The 11,115-nt window shown below is 43.5% G+C and overlaps 1 protein-coding gene and 1 pseudogene across 1 annotated transcript; both read right to left on the bottom strand.

Annotated features, from left to right (window-relative positions):
• Window positions 1–299: 299 nt before the first annotated feature.
• LOC136524675 (uncharacterized) lies at window positions 300–1,898 on the bottom strand (annotated as a pseudogene).
• A 4,070-nt stretch (window positions 1,899–5,968) lies between these two features.
• Window positions 5,969–9,789, bottom strand: LOC136521972 (disease resistance protein RGA2-like). The gene has a single exon (XM_066515765.1). It carries the CDS (start codon window positions 9,554–9,556, stop codon window positions 6,317–6,319), a length of 3,240 nt encoding a protein of 1,079 aa, XP_066371862.1. The 5' UTR covers window positions 9,557–9,789; the 3' UTR covers window positions 5,969–6,316.
• Between the last annotated feature and the right edge of the window lie 1,326 nt (window positions 9,790–11,115).

The following is an 11,115-nucleotide window of genomic DNA, read 5'->3' as shown; positions in this document are numbered from 1 at the left end:
GAGGACGTCGGTTCCTTTAAGGGGGGGTGTATGTGACATCTGGCCCAGTTTGGAATTTAGCCTATAGTGGCCCATATGCAAGTTAATGAGATATTGTGGAGAGTTTAGTCCCACCTTAGTTGTTAAAGGTGGGATAGACCAACATATAAGGCTTCTAGAGTCCATCCCACCATCCCCGGGTTAATCCTTTTACGCGAAGCGAGGACGAAAGCGTAAGTTAGATGGTGGTAGGTGTGGTTCGCTCAGCGTGCAAAGTGGATCTGAGCCGTTTGGACTCTGGGGCGTTACAGTTCAGTAGGTCATTCAACAGATGAACACTACAGTAGATAAACATTCATTCATTCAGCAGATAAACATTCACACATGTTCTAACACTACAGTAGATGAACACTACAGCAGTCTCCAATGATCAAATTAGAGGCATCCGTTCAGATAAACATTCAGGTCATCATAAATATCCACAACATCAGATGAACACTACAACAGTCTAATGCTAGAAGAAGAGGAGAAAACTAAGACAAGCAAACATACCTGTGAAATTTTTTTCTTTAGCCAAACTAGTCGAACAGCTAGATTTTTTTTCATCATAAATATCTGTCGATTCATCTCAGATTGAAAGAGCTCATTAGCATCTACCTTCTGCTCAATAGTTAGGTCTTCTATGCTATCCACAACAGCAATGCACTTTTCTACAGAATAGTCATCTTCTTTTTTCTTCTTCTCATTTAGTTTTTCCTGATTTTTCTCCATCTGGATCTTTCTCAAGTCTATGAATTCGCCGAGTTTAGCTGACATTTGACTTTGCTTGCGTTTTTTTCACTAGCACTTTCTTGCTCCTCTAGATTGAGATAGGGTGGTGCAGATTGCACTTCTGGGCCCTCAATTTGAGAAAAAGGATTTGTATCAAAATTGATGCCAACAGAATTAGAGCCAGCAGTCGTGTTCTGTGTACTTTGCTCAGAGTGTCTTCTTTCAATTAGAGGTCGTGCCATCATATTAGGTGGCTCGGTTGATGTAAAATTCAAATCTCCAGTGGCTATACTTTCTATTAATACACATCAGAGATACACTCTTAGGTATTATTCAAAGTTATTCAGCACCATAGGCACATGTTCATTTAAGAAACAGAGCAAACAAATGGTAAGGCCATAATGATAGATAAAATTGTGGTTCCCTAAACTCAGACCACCAAATAAACATAGTTGTTCTTTTAGACTCATGAGCTGAATAAAATAAAGAGCACACTTGTACAAAAATTTATGACAGTTCTGAATACTCTTACTGCAACACAGATGAGCTTAATAAAATAAAGAGCACACTTATACAAAAATTCAGATTTACGATACAGCTAGCTCATGAATACAGCACTACAGCACCACAAAAATTGTATTCATGAGCAAACAAAGGAAAATTACCTGCATACAATGATGCCAGGTGTTCATAAAGAGGAAGTGGCTTCTTTTGGAACTTACTGACTTTGGGATTCTTCTCTTAAATGCAACAAAGCAATATTTTGGTTAGCTTCTTAAAATAGTGAAAACACAGTACTATATAATTGACAGAAAGTGACTAACCTCAATTAGATCTTCCCATTTCTTTGGTTCGGCAATTATCATGCTTAACGTCTCATTCCAACCAACACCACTCTCTTTTCTGGCATCTCTAATTGTCCTATAGTTTCCTTTCAACTCCTTCTCCTTCTCTTGCATTTGCTGTTTTGAAAAATGAGCTAAAGGGAAGTTTTCATTGAACCGTTTAGCAATATTTCTCCAACCATCTGCTGTCCAGCCATTTTGTGCCCTGTACATTGGGATATTGACATGCTCTTTCATTACATCCACCAGCCCTTTCTCATACGTGTAGCTCCATGCAGCCCTTGTACCCTGGGACGTTGACATTACTAAAAAATGGTGAAAGATAAATATAAGCTAAAATTCTAGAAATATAAATGTAAGGTAAAATGCTGAAAATGATGAACAATGCTCCAAATTATTATATGTTAATAATGTCGTTGCAACTTCTTTGAGACTTCCAATCAACTAAGTACTTGTTTCTTGTTAACTCTGATAACTCATATATAGTACTGATTTATGAATTTAACATGCATAATATATTGTATATAGGATGTGTTTACTGAACTGCGGCAAACGACGGATGAAAATGTGTGAGTGTTTAGTTTATTTCTCTGAAACTAATTAATGGGGTAGACCTAGTTCACTGGTCACTATGTGCATGCTAAAAGAAATTAATCGTTCTGTTAGTGTATGCTTTTCGACTTGAGAGATCACTAACAAGAATTACTTTGAGCACTACTTAGAAACCTATCTATTTTAGTGCATGCAGTATTCTATTTTAGCTCTCACTCAAACTATTTAGAAACCTATCTAGATATCAAGATATATTTTGGGCAACTAAAGAATGTCACAATTTATCACAATTTGGGCAACAAAAGAATGTCACTCAACTGTTTTCCTTTGTGCAACATCAAAATACAAACACAATCCTAAACAGTATATTTTTTATACACTCAAGACCGAGTAAACAATCAAATCACAGCAGCACAACCCTCTCTTCATGATGAACAATCATGAAGAGAGGGTTGTTGGAGCTAACCTGGAGTAGATCTTGAAGCTCGGACGGAGGTGGTGGCGGTCGCGAGGCTGGCGACGGAGATGAGGAAGAAGCCGGCGGGGGGGCGAGCACAGCGGCAACGGCGGGGGGCGAGCTCGGTGGCGGTGGCGGGGGGGGGGGGGGGGGGGCGAGCTCGGTGGCGGCGGTGGGGGCAACGACTGCGGCGGCGGTCCTTCCTCTTTGTCGCCCTCGCTCGCGCGCTCGCTCGCTCAAGCCGGGGAAGAGCCGCCCCGGGGAAAGTACGGGGCTCGGGTCGCTCTCTCCCGGGTGATGGGTTTCCAAATTCAAGGGCGCTTCTCCATGGGGCCGAAATCCGTGTGGGAGCCTGGCCCAGGAAAAAGGTGGGGAAACCCCCATGGATTGGGTCTTCCAAAGGAGGCCTTAGGGATTTAATCCCCCTCAGTCCCTTTCAATCCCCTTTCAGTCCCTGCCAAACCGAACAAGCTCTAACGCAAATTCAACCCCCTTCCTCACAACAACTTTGCATCCGAAGACTGCAGCACAGAACCTGAACCAACAGTTTTGAGCCATTATTATTCTACTATAATATAAGCATAAGCACATGAATATTGCAAAACGGAACCATCATATCACAGAGTAAACATGAAGTTAAGCTGAAGAAATAAGTTGCATCGTATCACATCATATGTAGATGTATGGGAAGCTCATTTGAGTAGAAATAAATTGTAATTATCACACAATATGTTGTGTCTTGTGTCCAGCTTACTCAACAGGAGCAGCAATTAATTTAATAGCAGCATGCAGATGCACGCTTTTAGATAACAGGATCCAAATGCGGAAGTACCAAAGCAGTTGTTGAGTAGCCCATATGAATGAAAGATGGAACTGAAAGTTATTTTTTGCATTGTTGGGGCTAACAATGGATGCACCTAGGATCCTACAAATAGCATATGTTTTCAGTGAATAGTATCATGAAAAACGACAGTATTTCAGTCTTAAGAAACTCGGTGCTCTCTGGCTTACCGATGTTTATGATGTCTTTCTTTGAACTCCCAAAAGGAGTATTAGAAAAGATCGACCGCTTTAGATCAAGATTCTACTGGCAAAGCGACCATCACAAGCGAAAATATAGACTGGCCAAATGGAAAATTATGTGCCATTCAAAAATACAGGGTGGTTTAGGCATACATAATTTGAATTTACAAAACAAATGCCTGATGAGTAAATGGCTCTTCAAGCTGTTAATTGAGGATGGCATGTGGCAAGAATTATTGAGAAATAAATATATAAAAGATAAAACTATAGGGAGCTGTACCAAAAGGCCCACTGACTCTCACTTCTAGAAAGGACTGATGAATGTAAAAGATAGTTTCATGACTTTTGGTTCATTCAAAGTAAAAGACAGGTCACAAACTCGTTTTTGAATGGACACCTGGTTGGGAAACCAACCATTAAAAGATAAATTTCCCTCGTTGTTCAATATTGTGAGAAGAAAGCAGGATTTTGTGGCAACTGTACTTGCATTAATCCCGCTGAACATTTCCTTACGCCGGAATTTAGGGGGTAGAAATCTAAGGGATTGGCATAGAATTATTATCTCGTTACAAGATGTGAACTTACAGGGGGAAAGGGATGTGTTTGTTTGGGCATTACATTCATCTGGTATATTTTCTGTTAAATCTATGTATGCTGCACTAATTAACAATAGGGTCAGAGTGTCACAGGATTTATGGCTGATCAAAATTCCTTTAAGAATAAAAATATTCTTGTGGTATTTAAAAAGAGGTGTGATCTTAACCAATGACAATCTTGCACGACGAATCTGGAATGGTGATACGAAATGTTGCTTCTGTCACCATCCAGAAACTATTCAACACCTTTTTTCCAATGTTATTATGCTAAGTTCTTGTGGCATACTGTACACTTGATGTTTGGGTTATCACCCCCTCAGTATATATGATTTATTTGTTAATTGGTCTAAGGCGGGTGGTAACATACATAATTCTTTGTTATTAACTGCAGTGTCAGCGTTATGTTGGACAATCTGGTTAACAAGAAACGAAGTAGTTTTTGACAAATGCAGACCGAAAACTTTTTTGCAGGTGCTATTCAGGAGAACCCATTGGCTACGGCAATGGGCAAGGCTGCAGCAGCGTAATGATCTACGGGATCAGCTGATTTTTATTGGGCAGCATCTGGAGACATCAGCATTGCACTTCTTTAATTCCAATGGATGGTTACCGACTAGGTTTATTAGTCTTCATTAGTCAGAACTTTACTTCCCGCTTTGTTGTCCTAGTGTCTACTTATAAGCTTGTGATCCTTGTGGGTTGTGTGTTGGTCGTTGTACCAAACTTTATAATAATTGGCCTGATTCTACCCTGGGTAGATGAAGCTGGATATAAACTATCATTTATCTAAAAAAAAAACCTAATAGTCATACTATGCAAAATGAATTCGTTCGTTGAGATGCAAAGATTCAATTAGCTTTATACGCATTAAGCATTTGACTTATCGATAGTTTTAAACAAATATCGAAAACATGAGGTGCATTCCAAGGATTAGATAAAAATTCTCTCTACCGAGCAGACAGTGAGAAGATAAATTATACCAAGAGGGACATGCTCTCTTGCTTGGATGAGAATTTCAATCATATAAGCATCTTGCTCTGCTGCATATATCAGTACGTGCAAATATGTTGTCCGATTGTCCCTGAATAAATAATTGGAAAATCTTGCTAGTTAATTGCATGGTCCACACCTTTGACGTCAAACGGCATGTTCGCTGGTTGGTTTCTGGGCTGGTTTAGGCTGGCTGGTGCTGGTTTATTGTGAGAGAAAAACACTGTTGACTGGCTGGTTTGGGCTGGCTAAAACCAACAAGCGAACATGTTGAAAGAGGTCGAGAAACTACCAAGTTCATCAGGTTATTCTCAGACATAAGCAGCCTTATACTACTCTCAAGATAGAATATTGACAAACATATACACCGATTAATGCCAAAATTAATTGAAAACTGACAAATACAACTTGAATTAGGTGTGTCCAGATCGTGATATATATTATGTTTGAACCAGCATGCCTAGTTCTTGTTCTGGTTAAACTAAATTGTTAGAGATAATCAATTTTTATCGACAAACCAAAATCTAAAATTATGACAGCTAGTAAGTTAGAGCACCTAGAAGCCCATGCCAGCAAGATTAGTGAGCTATAATAACTGCTTAGGTTTGATAACTACACCAAACATCATGGCTTCATATGTTCAGTTCCTACATACAAAATAGGCTGAAACCAAATCAGAGTATCAGATAAACAAAGTGATATTTTACAAATTTTAGAACATCACTGAATCATTTGCAACAATATGTGCGCATTAGTATACATGACTCCCACTCAAGTTGAACACAAGTAAAGTCGCAAATATAAGCAGTTGAATAACCCAGTGATACAAATCGTATGACCAACTTTGACATAGCAGTGAGAATATATACATCGCTTGGGCTGGATCATTAGGGTAGAATAAATACCTCTAAAATATGGTCTGGTAGATATGTCAGCAGGTTGGCCAAAGTACACCATCACCATGGTTGGCACTGAGGCATCTGGATCAAAATTGAGTCAGCCGTTGGATTGCATCTAACCACCCCCTCACATGCACTGCAACTAAGCCGTTGGATGCACATTATACGGCTGCGATAAGCCATGTAGTCACAGGTGATCTGGAACTACCATATTAATGGGTCTGCTGCATCCAAATCCCTGTAACCACGTATATATTTGAGTAGTTCCTTCCCCTCCTTGGTCTGTAGTTCCTTCTTCTCGAAGGGCTGTTGCACCTCAGTAAGCTTAGGGCAGTGAGATAGCTCGACATGCTGTATGGATGCAAGGCCCTGCAATCCTCCGATGGATCCCAACTCACAGCAGCCACGTATTACCAGGCATGTGAGCGTGACGATCGAGTTCGACAGGATGCACTTGACCCTGCCACATCCACACAACTGCAGGAGGGTCAGAGAGGTGAGGTTCTCTAGGCAGGCTGGGAATGACCTGTCCAGCTCATTGCAATTCACTATACAGAGTCGTCGGAGTGAGGGGGGCAGAACCATTTCCCGTGGGCACTCCAGCTTGGGACAATGACATATTTTCAGGTCCTGTAGGCAAGCAAACCCCACAAAAGTATGAACCGGTATTGATACGAGATCCCCACACTCCTCAAGCGTTACCGACTTGATGGATGGCAGTATCTCTGGGGTCAAGAACTGCTCAAGATTTGTCAGCGCCCAGCATTTGAAAACACCTAAAGTAGTGAGGCCTGTAAAGGCAAAGGACACAATTCCATTGTTGCGACTGATGCTGCTGCTTGCATGCTGCGTCCCATCATTGCCACCCGTTTGTGTTCCATCGGCAGAGCAGGGGATTGATAAACTTTCCAAGGAAACACAGTAGGAAAGCTCCAGGCTTCTTAAAGTTGGAAGGTCTTCTGGCTTAAACCAGCTTGGAAGCCTATCACCACAAAAGGCATCGACTTTAAGGCATTCAATTCTCGAATGCGGACGCAAGCCTTCGAGCACTCCATTATCACTGCGCGTCAACCTTAATGATCCCTGTCGCCACTGTAGAACAAGTTCCTTGAGGTATTGCTTTCCAACAAGTGTAGCCTCAGCAGCCTCTTCCTCGTTCCAAACATTAGCAAGAGATCTGATGCGAAGCGTTCCGTTGAGCTGATTCATGAACTTCAGCTCATCAATTCCTCTCCCAGTCTCTTCTGCAACTATATACTCACTCAAGTTTCGTAGACAAGATAGGTTTCCAAGCCCTCTTACCCATGACAAGGTCTGAGAGGATTCTGCTGGCAGTGCTAGATGGCGCAAGTTGATTAGCTTTGTTACGCCCTGATGAATTCTTTGCAGCTTTGAATGACTTGCATCAAGAACTTGTAGGTTGTAAAGGCACCAGAATTTCTCAGGTAATTCTTGTACACTGCTACGAGATATATCAAGATAACGGAGACTATTCAGCTCACATATGCTTCCGGGTAGCTTTACCAGCTGGCAGCCTTTTAGGCTCAAAAATAGAATGTTAGAGAGCTGATTGAACCAGGTAATTTCAACATCAAATCTGATTCCAAACCTAAGTGAATGCAGTTTATTCAAATGTTGAATATCTCCCATTCTGGTCAATGACTCACCACCCACCTCAATCGACATGTGCCGAACTGTATTCTGCATTCTGCTCTTCTTGTTCTGGTTTCTTAAATCTTGCATCACCAAGCATTCATCCATAGAAAAGGACACAGCCATATCATGGATCAGATCGTGCATTAAGTACCTTGTTTTATTCGGGCATTTTGGATCGGTTTGGAAAAGAAATCTGTTTCTCAATTCATCAAAGTAAATAATCCCCACATCTTCAGGACGCATGCTTCCCCCTGGCACAACAAAGCCCTCGGCCACCCAAATGCTAACTATCTCATCTCTTTCAAAGCTATAATCCTTGGGAAACATGGAGCAAAATATGAAACATCTCTTAACATCTTCTGAGAGATACAAATAGCTGAGTTGAAGGGCTGGTAATATCTCATTCTCTTCATGCCGCAGCTCCCAGAGTTCACTCTTCTGGATAGTCCTCCAGTGTTGCTCTGTCAGGCTCATATTCAACAAGCGCCCGAGTGTTTTTGCAGCCAAAGGAGACCCGCACAACCTAGTGCAAATGCTCTTACCAATATCTTGCAAGTGAGGATATGACTCTGGGTTATTTGTACCAAATGCACACTTTCTGAAGAAATCCCAAAATATATCAGTAGGCAATCCTTCAAGTTGGACAGGCTCACAGTTGCTTGTGGTAACACGAGTAGCAACCACTGGACATCTTGTAGTCACTAAGACCATACTGCCTTCGGGTCCGTACCTCAGAGGTGCATAAAATGCCTCCCAATATGCATTAGCATTCGGCCAAATGTCATCCAACACCAGAAGGAATTTTGGGCACATCTTCAGACGCTCCTTCAATTCGACTTGCAGAGCATTTAGACTGCATGATGATGTGTCGAATTTCTTCCCAGGGATGGATTCAATGATCTCCTTTGTTATCCTTCTCTTATCAAACAAGTCGGAGACACAGACCCATATCACCACACCAAAGTGGTGTTGCACCCTTGGATCATTGTAGATGAACTGAGCTAGGGTAGTCTTCCCCACACCACCAATACCAACAATCGAGATGACAGAAACATTGTTGGTGCAGTTAGTAGTCTCAGCAACTCCAGCCCTGCCGCTGTTTCCTTTTGGTTGCTTGGCTCTGGATGTGGAAGCGACACCATTATTGCTTGCGGCTTCTCTCTTCCGGCGATTAGATCCACCACCTTCAGAGTCAGAGCTATTGCCCCCGGTCCCGGCGAGTTGCACTCCCAATAGTTTGATCACCTGATCCCGTTGGGCCTCGCGCCCAATCGTCACACCAAGCATCTCGATCAACACATCTCGTTCACCATCACGACCAACAACTTCCGGGGTGCTGATGACCGAACTCGTCTCCGGCATGATCTGTGATGGCTCAAAGCTCATAAGTCCCATAAGATTGAGCATCCCCTCGATCTCAGCCACAACCTTGTCGAGCTTATCTTGCATCTCCTTTATCCTTGCTTTGCCACGAAGGATCCAAATTTTGGCAAGATTCAGAGAGGAAGATAGGAGCTGACCTGCCCTGCTCCGGTCAGCGTCCTGTATGCTTTGCCTCAGCACCTGGTCATCTAGCTCGCGGAGGATGTCCTCTGCATCGTAGGTGGTGTCCTTGAGATGCGAGAGAAGCTTCGCCAGCTCCTTGTCCTTGAACATGCCCCACTCGACGCGACAGATGAGCTTGCGAGCCTTGGGCAAGGTGGCTCGGAGGCGGTCCAGCTCGTTGTTCGTCTGGGTCTCTCCGTAGAAGTTGGCCCCGGCTGAGAGAATCCATTGTAGTTTCTCCATGGCCGTCGTCCGTCGTCCGTCCTCCACGGACGTACAGCAGCCGAGCTGAGCAGCACTCAGTGGAGGCCGGCAGCAACAGCCGGATCGGACGCCGGTGATGAACGGACTGGAGAGAGGCGGCTGGGTCCGAGACCGACCGGGTACGGGAGATGTGCGCTGTGGGGGGTGGCGATGGGAGCTGCACGAGAAGACGCCGGCCAGGACAGTGAGTGGACGCGGGTAGAGGAGTCAACTCCGGCACATCACATGGCTTATGGAGTTATGGGTACCGAGGAACCATATTCTTCCTTTTCGGAAGCGCTACGTCTCTGGTTTTCACACGAGGCATGCAATTAGTTTTTTTATTAGTATCTGAAAACTTTTCTAATATCCCAAAACATTTAATATAATATTCAAAAATTTTCATTTCACAAACTAAATACACCCTAAAACAAAAGTGAGTGGGCTCTAGGCTCGAGAGTGCACCCACTTTATCAAAAGGCATGAAGGGTGGAAAACTCTTTATACACTGTTTGATGCATCCTCTCGTACGTCGTCTACGCGTATGGCCGTCGGTTCAGCGGAACGGCGCCGTGCCGCAAATACGATTCGGCGGGCATTTCGGTTGCCGTCGATGTCCATCTCCGTCTAGGATTAAAAGAGGTGCAGTAAAAACTCAGATCTGCGGCGGCCTTTTCCCAACGGATCGGGCCGCTGCCTGCGTCTGCGTGACTCGTGATCGTGAGGGAGAGAAACGAAGGTTGGGGAAAAGTTAAAAGCTGGAAGCCTGCAGCTAAAATGCCGATTTCACGGCGGGAAGAGAAAAAAAAGAATCCACTCCTATCTCTTATTTTCTTTTCCTTCGTGATTGCGTGAGCAGATGAGTGTCATCAGGGGGCATAGCATCATGAGCACGGATGACGCCGACGAACGAAGAAAACGAGTGCCAGCGACTCACGACCTCTCAACGGAGTAGAGGCTCACCGGAGAAGTGGGACCATTGGGCATCGTGTCCAGTGAGAGAGGAAAAAAGAGAGCAGCAATTGAGTGGAAGTTTCAAAGGAAGCTTTATTCTCCTCCACTTTGTTGGTCGGCGTCCTCGCATGATCCGGATGTCCAAACGGCGAAGCAAACGAGTAGTAGAGCAGTGCTTTCAATCAAAAGAAAAAAAAACCCGACTAGTAGACGAGATAGAACACATATTGTTACTGTACACTGCTGCTCTCTCTCGCCGCAGTCGTTGCATCGCTTCCTGCACCGCGTATGTACGATGCCTCGCGTTAAAATTTTTCTTCAGCGGCAAGATTCGGTTGCATGTTTGCGGTGGGACCTATGACCATAAAAAAATTTATTTGGATTCCTATTATTATAATTTTTGATGTCGGAAGAAACACCATTACTATTTACTTATTTTAAAGCATGCTGCTGCTGTTGTTCGGCCGTGTGCTGCTGCTGCTCGCCATCGCCATCGACGCGCTCAGCAAGGGAAGATGAGGAGAGGAGGAGGAAGAAGATGACATGTGGGACCCGCGTGTCAGTGACAGAGGAGAGAGGCTGCGATGAAGTATACGTCTTCGTAT

This window comes from Miscanthus floridulus, chromosome 18, assembly GCF_019320115.1.
Source record: "Miscanthus floridulus cultivar M001 chromosome 18, ASM1932011v1, whole genome shotgun sequence".
Taxonomy (NCBI): Eukaryota; Viridiplantae; Streptophyta; class Magnoliopsida; order Poales; family Poaceae; genus Miscanthus; species Miscanthus floridulus.
The sequence above is the reverse complement of the archived record's forward strand: the minus strand, read 5'-3'. Positions and strand labels throughout refer to the sequence as shown.

Coding starts and splice junctions, on each gene's coding strand:
- LOC136521972 (XM_066515765.1), bottom strand. CDS start 9,556: ATGGAGAAACTACAATGGATTCTCTCAGCCGGGGCCAACTTCTACGGA.